At 43.7% G+C, this 21,172-nt stretch overlaps 1 protein-coding gene across 1 annotated transcript in view; it reads right to left on the bottom strand.

Moving 5' to 3' along the window:
• The window catches only part of TTC23 (tetratricopeptide repeat domain 23), a 78,149-nt gene that overhangs the window by 2,072 nt on the left and 54,905 nt on the right, over window positions 1-21,172 (bottom strand). Inside the window, exons 8-9 of the mRNA XM_012643714.1 lie at window positions 18,588-18,715; window positions 14,157-14,306 (exon numbers count right to left, since the gene is read on the bottom strand). Of these exons, the coding sequence (XP_012499168.1) occupies window positions 14,157-14,306; window positions 18,588-18,715 (278 nt within the window). The remainder of the gene's footprint in view (window positions 1-14,156; window positions 14,307-18,587; window positions 18,716-21,172) is intronic.

The raw sequence follows: 21,172 nt of genomic DNA, 5'->3' as shown, positions 1-21,172 counted from the left end.
TCATCCAGGGCTGACTTTAGCTTGATTTCTCCCTTTTTATTTCAAGTCTTGCCATTTGATTGCTTGCACTAGGCCAGGGCAAACTCAAGGAGAGGATAAAGATTAAAGTTGTGCCAAAAATGGCCAAAATAATTTTGAGGAAGAATGAGGTGGAGGAACTTGCTTTACTGGATGCAAAGACCTTTTATAAAACTATAGTAATTCAGGTAGTGTGGTTTTCACCCCGGGGAAAGGGCAGAGAGCCCAAGACTTGGCAGATGACAGACAACTGGCCTTGCAGGACTGGTCAGGAAGAGTGGCTGGTCAATAAATGGTCCCTGTGGACAGGGACCACTGGTTTTCCAAATGGATGAAAACAGATCACTACCCCATACCAAACATACCAAATCCCACACCAAAATTAATCCCAGCAAGATGTGAAGAACTAAAGGTGAAATGCAAAACTTGGAGGTTTTAGATGAAAATACTGGAGAAAATCTTTATGATCTTGAGGTAGGGAAGCATTTCTTAGATAAGATCTGGACAAACCAAACATAAAAGACTGATAAAATGTAACTATATGAAAACTCAAAACATCTGTGCACCAAAACGCACCATAAGCAAAGTACAAAGACAAACCAGACTATAGAAAGATATTTGCTGACCCAAGAAAGGTTTAACATTCAGTATACATAAAGAACTCCCATAGGATAATGAGAAAAAAATAAAACAAAGTAACCTCTCAATAGAATAATGATGAAAAGATATAAACATATTATTCAAAGAGTTGAAAACTGACCAATAAACTTGCTTAATCTCACTAATCACCAGAATTGCAGACTAAAACTTTAATGAGGAAGGTATGACTTTACCTGTCAGATTGCAAAAGTTATACTCTGATGATACCAACTTTTGTCAAATATGCAATGCAACAGGAACTCTTTTATATACTGATAGTGAGTGTTCAAATTGGTATAAATCCTTTGTAGAACAATTTAGCAATATTTAGTAAAGGATATATAAATTGTGATACATATGTATGTATCATATGTATGTGATATCATACAAATGTTTGATATGTGTATGTGTGTGTGTACCCACACAGATGAATCTCATGATTGTAAAGTCAAGGGGAAAAAGAAACTTGCCGATGAATGCATATAATACATACGTGAAGTCTTAAAACATGTGAAACAAAACCGTAGTAAAATAAGAAAAGCATGGGAACGATAAGCAATTCAGGATAGCAGTTATCTGTGGACTTCAGCTGTATCTGTCATGTTTTATTTCTTACATTGAATAGTGAGTTCAAAGTTGTTTGCTATATTATCCATACTTTTTTGCATATCTTAAATATTTCATAATATATTTTTAAAAGATTGAATTAATTTTTCTGCATGGTAACAGCTTGAGTCAAAGTTTGAGGGTTTGGGGACTTAGTACTGAAGCCTGTTTATTCATTTTGATCTGCCAACCATTTTTAGGTCTGTAAGAAAATCAAAATGCAAGCAGCCAAAGGGTCTTTATAAGCTGTGGAAAATATCAAAACTGTCTGAAATGTTTCAATCTGAGGAATTGAGAATGTAGTTCTGGAATCTGGGAATGTGGTTGTCTTTTGGAGGAAGGAAATAGACAAGACTGACAGGATTTTTTTAAATATTCACTATTTCTTAGTTGAATTATCTAGCACAAAGAAGTAGTAAACTCTATATTATTTTATTTAGTACAAAATTCTAATTCTGCAAAGGCAAGGTTCCCAGCCCCTCCACCCAACAAGCCCATGCCTTTCTAAATCTGTACTGGGCCTTGGCCTGGCTGCGGCAACGAGCTGCTCATTCCACAGGTTGAGACAGTTGCTTTAATCCACAGATAGATTGTGGTGACCCTGGAAATTTAGGAACTTTGAGAAAGCTCTGTTGCTTTGAGGGGAGGGGGTGGGGACGAGTTTTCAACACCCATGATAACTTGATGGAAAACCTTCCAGCACCCTGCTCGGGTTACAGCTCTTGGAAGCCGGGGTACATCTCCCCATTAATGAGGCAAAGCTCACTCCACACAGGGCCTGGCAGAGGCAAAGGTGCTCAGAGAGGGACAGTGAGCAAAAGAGGCAACCTGCTTCCCCTCACTCCCTGCCAGCAAGTGAGAAGTTCTCTCTCTAACGCTTCTTGCCAGAACAGACTTCATTTTCTCCTCCATGCCCAGAAATACCTACACTCAGTGTAAAAGATCAGGGCTAATTTTAAAGCCACCCAAACGTCTCTGTTTACATATTTATGAGTGCCTCCAACGCAGCTCATTTTGAGAGGAGCTGATGTCGACATGGCTTGGTGTTAATTCATTCACTGTGGCATTAGGATTTTACTGACATGGTAACAATTAGTGGAGACAGTCTGAGGTCTCAGTTCACTCTGTCTTAACAGATGGCCTTTCAAATCTAAGGCTCGGGAGGAATTTCTATCCTACCCCTTTGGTGATTGAAGCTTCTTCTCCGTGGCCCCTCATGCTCTAGGGAAAAAGGTATCAATTGGCTGAATATTCACGAATTCCCAGGAAGAACGAGAAGGCATTGGTAATGTTTATATAAATTCTCAGTGGTTCTACTAACCACCCCCATTTCTTCCAGACCTTGAGTGCTAATCATTTTCACTGGGGGTATTAGGTTAGTAGAGAGAATGGACTTAGGAGACAGGATCATGGTTGGGTCAAGTGTCCCTTTTCAATGATCAAGTCTGGGCCAGGCATGGTGGCTCACACCTATGATCCTAGCACTTTGGGAGGCTGAGGCAGGAGGATTGCTTGATCCCAAGAGTTTGAGGCTACAGTGAGCTGTGATCATGCCATTGCACTCTACCTAGGCAACAGTGAGACTTTGTCTCTTAAAAAAAAAAAACCAAGCCCTAGAGAGGTGAGTCCCATCCCCATCCTACCCTAGACCTCAGTTAAGACCTTTCTCTTTCTGGTATTAATAGATATTTTCCCCTAAGACTACTTATCCTTACTAAGGAGATTTGCCTAAAATTCCAGCCGAAGTCAGAAGTGATGCAAAGGGGCGTCAACTAGGATACAGAAACAGATTACTCAGCCCCTCCCTAATTCCTTTAGGATTCTAGAGCCCAAGGAGGCAAGAGCTGGCACTAAGGCAGGAGAAAATGGTTCATCCATTAACTGAACTACTCTTCAAAAGATACTTTTTTTAAATAGCAAAAACAACCTGTTACAGAATTCTATTAGAAAATGTTTTCTGTAGCTGTGTATTAATCTAAGAAACATAAATTGAATTTTCCAGTGTTCTGCTGCTCTTAGCTAAATTTACTTAAGCATTTTTGTGTGAAGCAGGTGTTTCAATTCTTTTATTAAAAACATAGGTATTGACAGAGATGAGGTCAATAAATGTTAATTGAACCTACTGGGAGCCAGGCTTTGTAAACATCTCGCTGAGCTAAGTAAAGAACTCGCCAAACCTTGACATTAGAACATTCTCTACCATAAATAAAGGTCTTATGTGCTCTCCAGATTCTTCCAAGAGGCCATGGGCACTCCTCTTTGAAATCGGCCACTAAAGAGTATTTCTTACTTTCCTTTAAAGTGAACAATGAACTGAAATTCTGAGTATCTAGGCGAATTTTAGGGAGCCATTACATTGCTGTTATTCTCTTTGATTTTATAAGCAAGGGTTGTGAGAAGTCAGTTGTGTTTCTAACTATTCCTTAAATAGCAAACAGGGAGCTTTTCCTTCCCTTGCAGGAAGACAAAAGGGAATGTTCGCTTTTATACTAGCCTGCAGGCTGTCCCCATGTGGGGGGCCATGTTTGTCTTGCTCCTTTTTGTGTTCCAGGACCTTGCACAGTCCCTGGCACACAAGTAGCTGCAATATTTACAAAATGAATGAATGATTAAATAGGTGAACAAACAGAAGAGCTGAAGAAATTTTTATATGGAGCCTTAAGACATGGTTGGACCATGGGATCTCCACTGATTAATCAGTTACTAAAACCTCTGGTAAGGAAGTTCCATTGTGAGTACAGTGTTAAAAACCTTCAAAATCATAATCCAGGCAAGCTCAATGATAGGAAGAATGCTGTTCACTATTTGCTGCTTTCTCTTAGGAGTCATCCATAAAGCTAGGGTAGTTAAGAGATTATCTTAGGCATTTGATGCAAACTTTAAAAATTATTTTTGACATGAATCTGAGGTCTGAAAGCTGGGTTGCTAAGAAGCCCAGGAGCCAAGGAAGCTGGGATAGAGGCCATCAGTTTTCCTGTCTTTCTAGCGATGGTCAATCTCTGTGCCTTGGAGCTAATACAATTCCCAGCGTGAATGAGGGGTGGCTTGGTTGCAGCCGTGGTGTGGGGGTGAGCTGACTTGGTACGCCCTGGCTTGAAAAACCACTGTAGTTAGACACCCACACTCACAAGGAGGCACATTTTCTGTATGGGGCGGGGGCAGGGGGTTGGATCTCTGACAATGGGTAGTCCTTCCTCAGGGCCATTTTCACGGCAGCCCTGCGGAAGTAGATCGGTGGTGTCTCCCTTCCTCCCTTGACTTCCCGCCTAAGGTCCTGGAATCGCATCATATTTCTCTTGGGGAGTTTCAGACAGTGAAAGTGCGGATGGAACACATCCTGCTTATGAACAGAGGCAGTGCAGCAAGGACTGCAACTAAAGAACCACCTGAGTTACGAGACTACATGACTCCATAACAGAAAATTGGGAAAGACACGCTTTTTCATTCCTGGTAAGGATCTGAGCCAAGCTTGTCATGCTATTACTTGTATTTTGTCTTTACATGAAATGAAAAACAAAGCTGGAGGAAGCTAAGTTTTTAAAAACTGCTCTAATGCTGAGGATCTGAAATCACTGCTCTTCCATACACATATTATTTGAGGCCAGATTATGTCCATGGGGGAGAAATTGCCCAGAAACTCATGAATTGTGCTTCCGTATTCATGTCAATTCCCAAGGCCAATAAAGAGAAAAGAAGACTTCAGCAGCCTTAATACATGCAAGTGTTTAAAGAAACACTAATATGTTTTCACTTACCAATCATTAAAGGCAGGCAGAAATGACTAACTTGGGGAAATTGAAAGTATAAACCAAAACACAATTCATCAGACAACCCTCCCCTGTAGAAAGAGAGTCAGGGGCGATGGGTGGTTTTTCCAAGCCAGTCAGAAACCAGCCTTGTCCTTGCTGGACCCACGTCTTCCTCCACGCGCCTCCCTCCTGCAGCAGATTTGCTGAGCACCTGCCACGTGCCAACCCCGTGCCCACAACAGTGATGGAGCAGAGAATGGGCAGACATGGGCCTTGCTGTCAGTGGGCTTCCAACATGGTGAGGGAGGCAGACACTTAAAAATGTGTAAATAAACATGACACAATAACTTAGGATTAAGAGCTATAAAAAAAAGATGGATTTATGAAAAAATATGGGGGGGGGTGTTGGTGGTGGTTGAGGGTACTTGGGCCAGCAAAGGGCTTTGTGAGGAGGTGACACTGGAGTTGAGACCTGAGGGACAGGGAGTCAGCCAGGGGATGAACATGGCGCAGGAGAGGAGATGGTGGCCGGTGGACTCCCAGGGAGAAGGAATTCCAAGTATGTGAGGGAACACACCCTTGTATTCTCCCTCCTTCTGTCTCCCTCTCTTTCTCTGTTTTTCTGTCTCTGTCTCTCTTACACCCCTGCAGCCCCCTTTCTTGGAGGGCCACTAATCCTGAGGACTGATGCACCAGTGTGTGAGTAGGGAGCTTCCCGTGAGGGAAACACAGGTAAGGTGAGAAGGGGCCCCAGGCTATGCAGGGAAATGGGAGATGAGGGAGAAAGGAAGGGAGGCCCAGGCACTGCCACCCACATAGTTGTGCAGAGCCGACCCTTCCAGAAAGCTCTCCCTGAGTATCTCCTGGGTGCCAGCCCTGGAAGCGTGGACGACGTCCTTGCTGTCTCCCTCACTCCTCACCTCCAGGTTGCCAAGTGCCGTGGGCTCTATGTCCTTATCGACATCCCTCGACTGCCCCACAACTTTGCTCCATCCCCTGGCCACTGACTTGGAGCAAGCTACCATCATCTTTCTCCAGGACAACTGCAACACAAATATTTAGAAAACAAACGCATGAGCAGGACTTGCTATGAAGAGAAATCGTGCTGTGTGCCCACATAGAAATGAAGGCTTCCTTTTCAAGCAGATAGCCAGCTTTTTGTAGAATGGTTGGATGTGCCTATTTCTGAGCCAGCCAGAGCAAAGGATGCGAACTCTCTAAAGGCTGAACCTTCTGAGCTGCCTTTTCTTGGCGTATTTTCCTATTGACATGGAACTCAGTGATCTCGCTCAGCCCTTCCTAAGTCTGCATAATCCACACTAACCATTCCTGACCATTGCTCTTTAAACTTGTTTAAGGTTACACTGAATTTAGATGGTAGGAGACTTTGCCTTTCCCTCCACCCCTGGCCATCCACCCATAAACTCACTGTTATCCCGCATCCAGCAAGGCTCTGAGCAATCCCTCCATGGCCTCAGGCGGGACGGTCTCTCCAGACCCACAGTTCTGCTCCCCTCTAGACCTTGAGGCCAGCTGAGGAACTTCCAAGGCATTGTGTACACACCAAGCCACAGTTCTTACTGCATTCTGATATTTGAGGAGCATTTCCACGGCAAAGGTAGCCTTGTCTGAGGGCAGTCTGTGTACACGCAGAGGGCGCTGTGCTGGGTGCTGTAGTTGGGGGCCTGACCTCAGGAGAGCACCTCTTCCCTGCAGCTAGTGGCCCCGGGGCAGCCTGTGGCCATGGACCTGGAATTCTCATTTCCACCCAGCCTACAGCAGGGGAGGGAGGCTCCATATTTCCCCCCAAGAAGGTTAAGAATGAATGACCTTGACCCCTTTAATTATCAGTTCTCATTCTCATGTTACATCAATAGATTTAGGAACATCTTCAAGTCACGAGTCCTTAAAGAGTCTTCAAGCACACTTTTCAACCCAAGAACAGGACTTTTTTATACAAAATTAATGTCATTATGACCTTCCTCTCTGTAAAAAAGGTGGACTGCTAAAGCCCAACAATGGGTTAGTCAAAGAGGATTAGAAAAATCAGGATCATGGACAATGATGCTCTACATGTGAAAGCAACGTGCACTGACATGGTGGCTCTGTGGGGACTCCAATTTAGCTCTGGATTTTTTGCTATATGCAGGGCAACAAGAAAAACACCAGATGTGCCAAAGGAAAAGTAGGATGAAGTAGGCCATTGATGAAACTATAGGACACGAAGAGTATATAAAATATGGCTATCTCTGAGAAGGCCCCATGTGTTTGGCCTATGGAGGAATGGCTGGAACACAGCAGGGACCTGATGGCCAGTCTGCAGTCACCAGTCTTGACCTACGACCACAGAATGCCTTTCTAGTGTTGGCTTTCTTGCATATGACCAATGAATAAAAACCATGTTCCATCTCCTTTCTTTGAAAGATTCATTATAGCAGGCTTTGAATTTTTTAGAGAAAGGGGGTCACATAAAATTCTGTTATTCTTTTATGGAAATGTTTAATGCTCACAGCTATAAAGTAGTGAGACAGTGGAACGAACCCTGCTAATGATAGTACCTATAGTACCTAATATGGAGGCCGGATTAAGAAAGGACCCGAACCCGACCTCATACTGTCCTTGGGCGCAACATACTTCCGAGCTGTTACTGACCTATGAAACAGCCTTCAGGAATTCTTTTCACAGCCTCTTTACCCGGATGAAAATGTTGGCAAATATGCCCATCCTAGAATCAAACCAGTTTTCTATTTTGCAAAAGTATGTGAACTTTTACTGTGGAAATTTCCATCTGGAGCCAACAGAGTTCTCCAATTTTCCCCAGCAGGCAGAAGCCTTTAAAAGACAGATCAATAATATAATATGGTTTCCTTTCCAGTAATTTAATCCCGCTGTCTGCTTTGTTTCCCATGCCTTCCTGTTTTTCATTTCTCATGCCCACAGAACCACGCCTGGCCTATTCAGCACAGGAGGGTACATCTTCTGGAAAGCCACTATTCAGTGGGTTCCTGCTACTGAGTTGAAAACTTGGGGGATGCAGCTGTCGTGATAAAAACAAGAGAAACACTCGGCCAGTGTTTAGCTTTAGAAAGCTGCTGGCTTCACAGAGCCCAGTGCTAAATACGGCATTTGAGAAACTCCAGTCAGCAGCAGATGTGAAAAGCATGTTTAAAGTCCTCGTCTGTGCCCTGGTGTTCCCAGAGCGGCCATCCCTGCCCTCAGATGGGTACGTGTGATGAATACACGTTTCACCTTTTCTCTCTGCATCTGGCCATTGGCCAGATATCTTTACAATGTCAAAGCCATTGTTTTCAGGACTTGTGGTTAACGAGGCCAAACTGAGGGAAAACAAGGTCAGCAACTTCCACTACAGGTTTTAGGAGTGATGTAATCTGACAGTTTCTTGAAGTTGAGCAGATTTTCTCCCCTCGGGTGGCAACGTGGCCCAGAGCAATACTTTTCAGCCTCCCCCAAGGAAGTGGGCCAACATGCAGATCTCTGGGTCCCTGTCCCTGATGCAGACCCTCTGATTAGGAATGCAACCTTGATGCAGGGAGCTCAAGACCCATACTTGGTGAACCAGTGGCATAAAGGAAAGAGCTGGGCCTTATTAAGAGTAACCTGCCCATATACAGTTGACTTAATTCTGCGAGCCTCAGGTCTCTTCTCTGTAAAACAGGGCTGTACCCACAGGGTTGCTGAGAAAATTAGGAATGATGTATGAGCCACCCCCGGCTGCACCAGGCCTGGCCCCGAACACCAGGCCAGCCCCAAGGGGAGCCAGGGGGGATAGTATGAAGGTCTGTGTGGCCCTGCTCAGTCCTGCTGAAGTTTCTGTGTGCCTATGTTATCATTAGCCACCTTTCACCAATCTAGGGTCCCTCCCCTGCCTGGAGTTGAGTGGCTGGGCTGAACCAATGGAAGAGTTTTTCCTGACTTCATCTACCCTCTTCAGGGGAGATCTGGGGGGTGGGGAAAGAAAGTGGAGATTCCCCATGGCAGGCACCACCTTGGCCACCTGGCTCTGCCTTCTCCTTCCTTTCACAGTGGTGCTCACGGTGGGAGGACAGTGCTCTGGGCGGCCTGTACTAGGGCAGTGTTCGGTGCTCATCAGAACAGCCGCACTCCACTCACTTCAACTGGTCCCTGGAACAACTGTGGGAAGGAATGAGGGCAGGTGTTGCTGTTATCTCCATTTTACAGATGAGGAAACTGAGGCCTCTGCATCAACTCTTGGTCTACTCCATTCCTTTCTCAACATTAGCCTCACAGTGATTTTCTTACAAATCCAAAAGACAACTACAGACCTTTTGTGCCCTGTTTAAAATACCCCCAACAGCTCCCAGCTGCTTAGAGCAAAGTTTGGAAAACTTTTTCTGCAAAGGGCCAGATGGTAAATATTGTAGGCTTTGTGGTCCAAGGGACAAAATCGAGGCTATGAGGTAGGTACAAGACTTATACAATAAGAGAGAACAAATTTCCACAAATTTTTTGATTGATGAAATTCAAGATATAATAATGAGCAGTTTTTTTCCCCGATACAGTTCTACTGATGAGAAGAATAGATTCACTTTTGCGGGGAGGATACTTCACTTAGTCAAAGTTCAAAGTTAGTGTCTCCTAGAATCAAATTGGTTGCAAATGATCATTTGTAAAAAGCATTTTTAGCTCAAGGGCCACACAAAGCAGGTGGAGGGCTGGATTCGGCCTGGGGCCGTAGTTTGGGACCCTTTCTTAAAGGATCAAGTCTCAGCACCTTAACCTGACGAACCTGCCTGACTCACCCTCATGCCTTTCCCACCCCAGTCAGCCCCAACTGCCTTTTGTTCCTTAACTGTACTTTGTTCTCTTGGCCCAGAACGTCCTTCTTCCATCCCATTTCCCAACCTGGGAATTCCTGCTTCTCCCAGTCTAAACTCTTTTTCAGAACTAGTTATCTGGACACCTTCCTTAAATCCCGTCGCTCCCATCACCTCAGTATGGACCTGCAGCATGGAACTCAGCACATAATATACTTGGGGGGTTACAGTCTGCAACCTCCCCATTGGTCTGGAACATTCTTAAGGGAAGGGGCTGCTTCATTTCTATTGTTTCCACTGCGCATGCTCCAAAATAGGGAGGGGTTTTAGCGACCCTGCCCCAGGTCTTCTGACTATGCGATTGTGTCTCCTGTGCCACCTTCACCCTGGGCCACCCAGCTACCTTGACAGCACCATGTTCCTACGGCCCACCACCCTGCTGGCCGTAGCCGACTGACCCAGGGGTGGGCACTGGATTCAAGCCAGGCCTACCAGTCTTTCCCTGGGGTCTTTCAAGAAGAGCCAAGAAAAGGCACAAGGGTAGGATGTAAAACTCTCCATGGTCTCCATTTTCAGAGAAGACACCGCCACGAGAGAGGAGGAGGAGGATGTGCACAGAGAAGCAGGGAGGCGACCTGGGCAGAAAGGACCCTCTGGACGTTAGTGTGGCTTCTGCAGGTCCTCCTGTGGAACAGCTGCATCCCTGCCTGCTACTCATCTGGCTGTTCTGCCCTTCTCTGGAAACCGCAAGACAATAGATGCCCCTTTATACCTGAGCTGGTTTCCACTGTATTTTGCCCATGGCAACCCAAAGACTCCTGCTGTACGAATCTTGGCATTCTCCCCTCTGTGCCATTAGATTCCAAACTTTTTTTTAAGCCTAGGACCCCCTTGTTTAAAAAACAAATCTTACTTGGAAGCTCACAATGTGAAATAGATGATCGTGTGGTGTAGACTGTACAGTACAGACAGCCTGGTGCTAAATCTCCACTCTAACTACCCTTAGCTGTATGAGTAAGGCCAAGACACTTCCTTCTCAGCCTCAGTTTCCTGCTTTGTAAAGTGCAGAGAGTAGAAGTACTCACTCTCAGGGTTGCTGTAGGGTTTAAATGAGTTAATATACGCACATCACTTAACGCGGCGCCAGTGGTATAACAATCACTCAAGAAGCATCAGCTACGATTATGCAGAAGTGAGGGATGGGGACATACTGAGCAACTGCCACCCTCAGCTTTCCTTCTCAGCTCTCCCCTCACCACAAGTGTCTTTGGCACATGTGTAACGTTATTATTAAAAATGATTGATTTAGTATATGCCTTCCTGGCTAGACTGGCCACTCACAAAGACAAGTAGCGTATTTGTCCTGGTCACTGTTTTTTCCCCAGGTCTGGCTAGCACAGTAACTGGCCCATAGAAGGGCCCAGTAACTATTTATTGACTAACTGTTAATAGATATGTGTCCTCTCCTTAAAAATTAGGTACCACACATGTTACCAAATCTGGTGCCTTTTGCAGTAGAATCAGAAAAGTCATAAAAGGAGAAAAAGGATTGATTTACAGGACAGCCCACTCAAAACTAAAGTTAATTATTTTGGTCTGGTCAGTTATGGTACTGAGAGATTGCCAGGTTTTCCTCACTTAAAAACTAATTAATGTAACACATAACATATGAGATACATTTAAAGCAATAGTAAGCCATAAACATTCAGATCAATAAAAATAAAAACAAATGAAATTTCCAATTCACAAAGATAGGAAAAAAAACTTTGACAAAGCAAAGCAAAATAAGATACAGGCCAGCAATAATGATGACAAAATCAGAAATTAATGAAATAGAGAACGGGAAGACAATAAACCTACAGAGTTAAAATCCTAGTTCTTTGAAAATATTAACAAAATAGAAAAACCACAAACCAACTCAGTCAAGGAAAAAGGGAGAAAACCCAAATATAAAGCTAAGAAATTACAATAGGAAAATATAATAACTGTTAAAAAGTGGAAAATTTAAAAATTCATGAGACTACTTTGCAAATCCCTATGCAAATAAACCCAAAAATGTAAATGAAATTAACAATTATCTAAAAAAATACAGTTTACCAAAATGATCCCATTAAAGATAGAAAGCTTCAGCAAACTACTTTTTGTAGAAGAAATAGAGAAAACTGTCAAGGAATTTTCCCACAATAAAAGCACCAGGCTTAAACATTTCACAGGAGACACAAACCTTCAAAGACCAGATATTAATAGTTTCAATGCTACATAAATTCTTTCAGTGCATGAAAAATAAAGGTAAACTTCTAAATTATTTTTATGAAGCAAATATAACATCAATACTTAAACAAATATCACATACAAATATTGGTACAAAAATACTAAAATAAATATTAGCAAACAGAATCAACATCTGCTATGGTTTGAATGTATCCACCAAGAATGTGTTGGAAACTTAAGCTCCAGTGCAACAGTGTTGGGAGGGAGAGCCTAATGAGAGGGGATTAGGCTATGAGGACTCTGTCCTGATGAACAGATTAAGGCCATTATGTTGGGACTGGTTTCATTACAAAAGGCCAAGTTTGGCACCCTTTTCTCTCTCTCTTGCCCTCTCTTGCCCTTCCACCTTCCACCAAGAGTTGATGCAGCAAGGTGGCCCCTGCCAATGCCAGCCCCTCGATCTTAGACTTCCCAGAACTGTGATAAATAAATTTATTTTCTTTATAAATTACCCAATCTCTGGTATTCTATTATAGCAGCACAAAACAGACTAAGACAATATGATATTAAGAAAATAATTCAACATGACAAAGGGGGATTTATTTCTGGAATGCAGGGTTGGTTCAGTGTTACAGTAAAATACACCATATTATGTGATCTAAGAAGAATCATCTGATAATCTCCATTGATGCTGAAAAAGCTTTTGATAAAATTCAACATTTATTTTTAATTTAAAATATTTATGAAAATAGAAGTTGATGGATGCTTCCTTAACATGATAAAATATATAAAGTTTAGCTCTAAAGCCAGCATCTATTCAATGAAGAATCACTAGAGGCATTTACACTAAGATCAGGAACAAGGCAAAAATGTCCATTATCTCCATTACTATTTATTATTTATTGTACGGGAGGCATGAGCCAATGCAATTAGATAAGAGAAATCAATTGGAGACAATAAGAACTGGAAAACATAAAGTAAAGCTGTATCTATTTGCAGATTATGTAATAGTATACCTTGAAAACCTGAGAGAATCAACGCTCAGATTAACTCAAGCAATAAAAGAACTAGGCTATTAGCAGTATATAAAATTAACCCAGAGAAACCAATTATTTTCATGTGTACAAAAATGAGTCGAAAATATAATAATGGATAAATCTTCATTTACAATAGTAATAAAGAAGATAAAATGCTTAGAAATAAATTCAATAAGAAATGTACAAAACCTATATGAGAAACACCTTTAAATGTGCCTGAAAGATACAAAAGTAGACATGAACAAATGGAAAGATACCCCTTGTTCTTGGATACAATGACTCAACATCATAGAGATGTCAGTTCTCTCAAAATTTATATATAAAATTTATATGTAAATAATACAATAAAAATACCAGAAAACTCTTTATGGAGCTAGACAAATTAATACAAAAATTCATGTAGAAAAATAAACGTGCAAGAATATCTAGAATCCCCAAAAGCCATGAGGGGTGTCTAGTCCTAGCACGTATTAAATTATTCTATAAAATCTCTATCATTAAAACCCTAAGATACTGGCACATGAATAAACAGAAAGACTAAGGGAATAGAATAGAAATCCAGAGATAGACTCAAGTACATATGGAAATTTGGTATATGATGGAGGTGTTATCCTAAATCACTGGCGCAGAGATGGGCTCTTTAATGAAACAGTGCTGGGCAACTGGGTGAAACAGTGCTGGGCAACTGGGTAGCCATTTGGAGAAAAGACAACAGTAGTTGCAAACCTCACACCATCCACACAAATAAATTCCAAATTAAAAAAAATAATAATGGAAAAAAACATAAGAGAATTCTTCTATAAGCTCAGTATACAAAAAGAGTACAATAAAACTTAAGATTGATACATTATATTATGTAAAAATAAAAAATACATGGTAAAATTACTTGATAATTCATTTTTAAAATATATATGTCTTAAGAGGATTACTATATCTTTTACCCAAAAAGTATTAGCTTAGATTTACCACAAAAGTGATGTCCTCTTACCTAAACAAGCCACTTACAAAGTTTCATTTAAAGGAGCGCATGGAGGGAGAGAGATTGACCATGGGGAGGCGGGGAGAGCCTGGCCTCGCATCAGTACTGGCTCCAGCCTTACCTTCTTCAGTTTCCTGTGGGCCCCGCTGTGGTTCCCCTGCACCAGGTCTGCCCCACTCAGGAACCGGTATGTCTCTGCCACCTCGGGACTGAAATCGCCAAACGCTCCCACTTTGGCTTCCAGGGACTCTTTCAGGATTGAGGTTGCTCTCTGTGAAATAAACAAAAAGTTGTCTGGTGGAAAAGTTCGAAGGCTGATTAGGATCAGTGTCTCTTAAGAAAATTATGTTCAAACTCCTGGGCTCAAGGGGAAAAAATTATGTAACTGATGTATATTTTCACTTTTTACAGGAATGGGTTTGGTAGTCTCCTGAGCTGAGCCTACTCTCCTCTGGTGCAACAGGAGACGGAGAGAACGTGTTGGGGGAGAGGTGTGAACTATGGAGAGGAAGGCATAAATGACATCTGGTGGCAAAAACCCAACTCAGCTAGTACAGGAGTCCACTTCCGTTGAGTAGTAAGAGCGAAAGCTACCAAGTGTTGAGACCTTGTGTCAGGAACTGTACTAAAGAGTTGATGTGTGTGATCGCATTTAATTCTCACTGTCTTCTTCAGATAGGTACGATTTTAATTCTCATTCAACAGAGGAGGAAACTGAGGCACAGAGCAGACAGGAAACTTGCTCAGAGCCAATCACTCAGCCATGGCGCAGCTAGGATCTGAATCCAGCCGATAACTTTAATACTGTTTAGTTCCACACCCCTCTTCCTATGTACACACTGCCTTTACTACAGAAGTGAAAGCTACACTGTTCCCTGGCAACTTATCTACTTACAGAACATCCAGAACATTCTCCAGGCTTTCCTATTATTAGGAAATAGTTTAGGAAATCAAAATTAAACATTCCAACTTGACATGACATTTTGTTAAGTTTATCCAGTTTGTCTATACCAACATGGAATAAAAAATATGAGTTGGTCAGAACACTGTATTTTCTAGTATTAATTTCTTCAGACACCAAGCAACAAAACATGTGGGGGTAAAACTCCCACACTTTCTCCAGACATTCTTCCACAATCTCCTACATGAAGGCACAGCTACAGGTGCAGAACAGGAATGCTGAATTTCACCGCCAAACAAGGCAGGGACTAGCAAAGGTGCTGCCCCCGGCACAGCCCCACGGGTGTCCCGACAGCGCACTGCAGACAGGGCTGCAAAGCCTTGAATCCTTTTACTGGCAGTGCCATGAGTTAGGGGCTTGGGCTGGGGTGGTGTGGGGCCACATAAAGGTGCTAATGACGCAGAAATCGGTTTCTTCGATGGGAAGAGGAATCCCTGAAGAGGCAGAGCGACTGCGTAACTTTTCAAGTGAGGCCCACTGAGGTACAAGAGGGACTAGAATTCAAATCCAGACTTGCCGGAAGGTAACGCGTATCACATTTCCCAACACCTAACAGCAAGGACTTAGACTGATGCAAGTGCTGGGTTTGGTAACTCTTTCGTGGGAACTGTCCGACAGGCTCTGAGGAGCCAGTGACGGAAAGAAGAGCGGAGACTCCTTTTCCTAAATAAAGCTCTCGGTGCTGTTTGCAGCCTGGCTGGGGAAGCTAGAGACGGATGTGCAGGAAGTTAAATGGCAAGTCCAGATGACAGTGGAAGAGATGCCTCATGGGTTACAGGAAACAGAGCCCCTGATAGCTAGGAAAAGCTTAGTGGAGAGGAGTGAAGATCCACTGCGTCTTAGACGGCCTGAGAGGAGGGTGAGGGCAGCTGGGAGCACAGGAGCAGCACACAGCATGTTTAGGGCCAGGGGGTGGACTCGTTTGACTGCAGCAGAGAGAGTGTGAAGGGGACAAAAGAGAGATGAGGTTGGAGCTGTAGGCTGGGGCTGGTAGCGGGTAGCCTTCGAGATGGGCTGAGGAGTTTAAATTTTCTTATAGGGATAAGAAGTCAGAGAAGGTTCTTGAGCAGGAGAGTAGCACGACTAGAAGATAAACTCACACTTAGTATCTTAACCTGTGGCAGGGTGACCTTCACTTACATTTTATCTTAAAAGGCATTTTCTCCCTGAAGATCTCCTTCCTGTTGGTGCCCACGTTAGGCTGTGACCACACCTTGGGATGGTCTGGATGTAGTCCCATGCTCGTCTCTGGGACTGTCCTCGGGCCCAGCCCTTGTTGGCCAACTCCTGCTAGGCCCCACAGTGACAGGTTTGCAACCATGGGGTGAGAAGAGCACAAGGCTGGCACGTCTGGCTGGGCAGGTTGTTCCCTGTGCAAGGGCACCTGGCAGGAACACGAGGAGGGCTGAAATCCAGCCCATGTTCCACTCTGGCACTGGCTCTATCTACCTGAGGAAGGAGCAGCTTTTTCTATTCTCACGAGGGCACTGGAGGGGCTGGCAGTGGCCCTGGAATGAAAAGAGCCTGTTTGCTAAAGTCCCCAAGGGCGGTGTGGGAGAGTGAGGTACATCCTTTGATCAACACTGATTTGGGTGACTTGGACGAGGGCAGTGAGGCACAGCACCAGCGACACTGGCATCAGCTGCCTCAGTGACAGACATCATGGCAGGAAGCCAGACAGGACTGGGGGAACAGGCTGCAGCCAAACACCCACCACCCGTCTGCTCAGCACTCCTCCCCGCAGGGAAGAGGGTCCCTGCTCCCATGGACTCAGTCTAGTCACCAGAGAGACATCAAACCTCCACGGGAATGTACACTTACAAATATCTGATTGCATCGAACCAGGTTCTGGAAGGACTAGTGAGGCGAGTGTAAGGAGGACGGGGCAGAAGAATCAGGGCAGGTGGAGAGAACTGAAGGGTGGGTTGGCATCAGCCTGGAGACGAACCGGGAAGGGACTTCCAGGGGCAGGAAACAAAAGCTGGCACTGCCCGGAAGTGGGAATGAGAAAAGGCCAGTGTGGCAGGGACACGGATTAGGGAGCAGGGGCAGGGGTGGTGGTACACAAATGAGGCTGTAAATGTCAGTGGAATCCAGGTCGTGGAGGGCATTATGGGCCACACAGATTTCTGGCTTATCGTAAGGGCACTAAGGAGCTGTGGGAGTATCTCACAAATGAGTGTTCACCAATCAGATTTGCTTTCTGAGAAGATCACCATGGCCTCACTCTGAGTGGATTAGACACGGGCAAGTGTGGAAGCAGCAGCTGGGGGGCAGGAGCTGGTCAGCGCAGTCCAGGCGAGAGGTGAGAGTGGTGGGCTGGAGACAGAAAGCAATGGGTGCAGCCAAGATACATTTTAGAGGGAAAATGACTGAGGAACCGGATGGGCGAGGCATGATGGAGCAACTTCTCCCCATTCTTCTGACCTGAGCACTCCCCAGAAGACTTCTAGAGATGGCTGGGATGGGGAGAGGGGATCTGAGGTCTCTGGAGGGCCTCTCTTTCCTTGGGTGGATGACCCAGAAAAATACCGAAACTCCACTTGTCATGGTGACTGTAGCCCTACTTTGGCTGAGAAACATGGGTGTATCTAGATAAAAGCCCTAGTTCCTAATTGAGAGAGCGGTGGGTGATTAAGGATGAGGAAAGAGCTGTCAGGGAGGAGGCCTACAGAAATAAGAGAAATAAGAAGTTTTTCATTTCCAAGATTTGCCATAATAAGTTAGAGTTAAACCAAAAAACCCCTCATATACAGCTGGCCCTCCATATCTGTGGATCAAAAATATTTGAGAAAAAAATAATATAACAATAAAAAAACAATACAAATAAAAATAATATAGTATAACAACTATTTAGGTAGCATTTAGATCACATTGTATTACATTGTATTAAGTAATCTACAGATGATTTAAAGTACACAGGAGGATATGCATAGGTTGTATGCAAATACTACACTATTTTTTACAGGGCACTTGAGCATTTATCTATGTATGCATATGTACACAAACATATAAAAATCGAGCCACAGTATATGGCTTCCTGGTAGCTGTTAGGCTTTGCAGGGAATAAGTTCCCAAGGGTTTAATTACCAATGAATATAAACTCTGGGTCCTCTTCCATTTTTATAAGCCATGGAAAGCACACCTTTTCAGATCAATGGTAAAGGAGAGTGAGCTGTGACTTCTGCACTGTGGAACTTTCATCAGATCCGCAAGTTCCATCCATTAAGCAAAATGAGAAATGAGGAATCGGACACACTGAGTGCCACGCTCCATCCCAGCCAGAACTGCAGGCTGCGATAGGCAGGGTCTGTCCACTGGGTTCTCAAGGTTTCCAGTTCTCCAGGATCTTTTGCAGGTGGGCATGATGATCTACATTCTTGCAAACCGTTCTGCAGTGTCTAAGAGCAAGTATCTAGAAGCTGCCAGAGAGGAGCCACTTAGCCATATCTATGTGTCCCTCCAGAGCCTGGCACATGCTTTGCACATAGTAGGTGCTTAATGGATGCCTGCAGATTGAAGGGTAGCTCTTTGGATATCAATTGGGTTGCCCATGTGAATAACCAGACGATTGTGATCCAACTCACTTACTTCTTTTTGTCCGGTCATTTGTAGAAAATGGCAAAATTCATCTTGAATTGAAAGAAATTTGGCTCTTCCCCGCCCTTCAGAATCCTTAAGATGAGTCATGCTCTCTTGAAAATACTTCTCAACCACATCTGAAGAAAGGCATTAGAACAACAACTTTGAAAACTGCTCATAGATTTGAAATGGAAACAGAACAAATATGCTTTTAGTGGTGGTGAACTATTTGAAAATGAGCATTTGGATAGGAAAAAACCAGTTAAGAAGACTTTCCTTTGCCCATTAATCTGCCTGTTTTATCAGAAAGAATTTAGGCCTCCCTCAGAAGGCTACAGCAATTAACTTGCCTTAATTTCCATACATCTTAGCTTTCCCAGTGATACATAAAGCAAAGTTCATGAAAAAGAGAAACTATCCCTCAGGCCTGAACACACTGGTAAGTTCTCAGGCTGACTGACCACTGATTCTTCCTATAACTCTGGTCACTCCTCACTGAGGTTAAGACCCTGAGGGCCCACTTATCTTAATGGACTCTGACTGGAATCTTGGGACATATTTCTATAACATGAAAAATCTGGAAAATATCATTGACATGCTGCTGAAGGAAGAAACCCCAACCATTCCAAACACCTCAACATACTGGTTATAATATGACAAAAATATTTTTAAATACATGCTAATCTTGGAAGCAAGAAAAGGAAAACCTCGGGTATGGAAAATGAGGAGGGAACTGAAAGCTAGAGCCATGAGTGGGAGCTACAGCTGAATGGCCCATGAGCGTATTAGAAAAAGATATTCCCTGAGTGCTGAGGTTTTCCAAGCCTGGGCAGGACTGCAGATGAGGGCTGAGGCCTGTTTGCGGTAGGAGGTTGAATGGTCCTCCCTGCAAAAGGCCAGCGTGGCTGGCAGAACTCTGTGATGCCCCCAGTGATGCCTTGTACAATCCCTCCCCTTTGCTTATGGGTGGAACTTGTGAGAACAAAGAGATAGTACTCCTGTGATGAGATTATGTTACAGGGCACAGGTGGCTTTAAGAAAGCAAGATTATCCCTTGGGCTGGACTTCAAAATAGGGGCCCTTTAAAAACAGAGCGTTTTCTCTGACTGGTGGCAGAAAAGAAAGGCAGGGAAATTGGAAGCCCGAGAAGGATTTGATGAGAAGGACGTTGCCTGTTGCTGAGATGGGGCGGGCCATGGTGCAAGGACCCGAGCAAGAGTGACATACAGGAGCTGAGAGAGGTCACTGGCCAACAGCCTTCAAGACAATAAGGACTTCAGTTCTATGGCTGCAAAGAACTGGATTGTGCTAATAATAGAAATGAGCTTGGAAAAGGACCCCAAGCTCCAGGTGAGAACAGAGCTGGCCAACGACTTGACTTTAGCCTGAGCCAAGAAGCCAGCCTTACTGTACCAGACTTCTGACCTACAGAACTGGGAGCTAAGAAATGGGTGTTTAAACAAATGTTATGTAGCAAAAGAAAATGAATACAGACAGTGTTGTGGTCTGAATGTTCATATGTTGAAATCCTCACCCCCATGGTGATGGTATTAGGAGCTGGGGCCTTTTGGAGGTGATTAAGTCATGGAGATGGAGCCCTCCTGAATGCGATTAGTGCCCTTTTAAAAGAGGCATCAGAGAGCTTCCTTGCTCCTTCCACCATGTGAGGACACAGTGAAAAGACTGCTATCTATGAACTAGGAAGCAGGCCCTCGCCTGACACCAAATCTGCTGCAGTCTTCATCTTGGACTTCCCAGACTCCAGAACTGTTAAAATTAAATTTCTGCTGTTTATAAGCCACCCAATCTATGGTATTTTGTTATAGCAGCCAGAATGGACTGAGACAGCCAGAAATCCCTAAAATGCAAATTGCACTGATCCAAGGTGTGGCCTCAAGGCTGTCCACCCAGAAGCTATGGCTAGAAAAAGAATATTTGAAAGAAATAGGGACACCATACCTGGTGCATATACATGTGGGTGGTCTGAATGTGTACCACCCACTTGGTTTGGAAATCCTGAACCAAGAAATTAACACAGAAATTAGTCTGAAACTGGAAAAATTATAGGGCTCTAGCATAGGGGTTGGCAAACTTATTCTGCAAAGGACAGATGGTAAGTATGTTAGGCTTTGTGGGACATATGATCTCTGTTGCAGCTATTCAGTTCTGCTGTTCCAGCATGAAAGCAGCCATACATAAAACATAAATAAATAAGCATGGCTGTATAGCAATAAAACTTTATTTACAAAAGCAGGTGGTGAGCTGGATTTGGCCCATGGGGCATAAGTTTGCTGACCCCTACTGTAGTAGGGGAAAATTTGATTGCTTCCTCCACCAGGAGACCTGGGACTCCCACTGAGGCACCCGTTGGAGATTGCCTCATGGTGACACATGACAATTGCATAAAGTTTGTTGGGGAAGATTATGGCCCATATATACAGTGATTTATTTGACATTTCCACCTGGAAATCTCATGTATATTATGTAAAGCTGCATAAAACATTATTTTTTGCTTCTCTAAGTTGCCTCTATGTTTGGTTATTTGCCCTTTATCATTTCTAATTTTGTATTTGTTCTTTCTCCCTATTTTCTTG

This window comes from Propithecus coquereli, unplaced genomic scaffold (assembly GCF_000956105.1).
Source record: "Propithecus coquereli isolate 6110/MARCELLA unplaced genomic scaffold, Pcoq_1.0 Scaffold20, whole genome shotgun sequence".
Lineage (NCBI taxonomy): Eukaryota > Metazoa > Chordata > Mammalia > Primates > Indriidae > Propithecus > Propithecus coquereli.
Note: the sequence above shows the minus strand (reverse complement) of the source record. Positions and strands in the feature narration are given on the sequence as shown.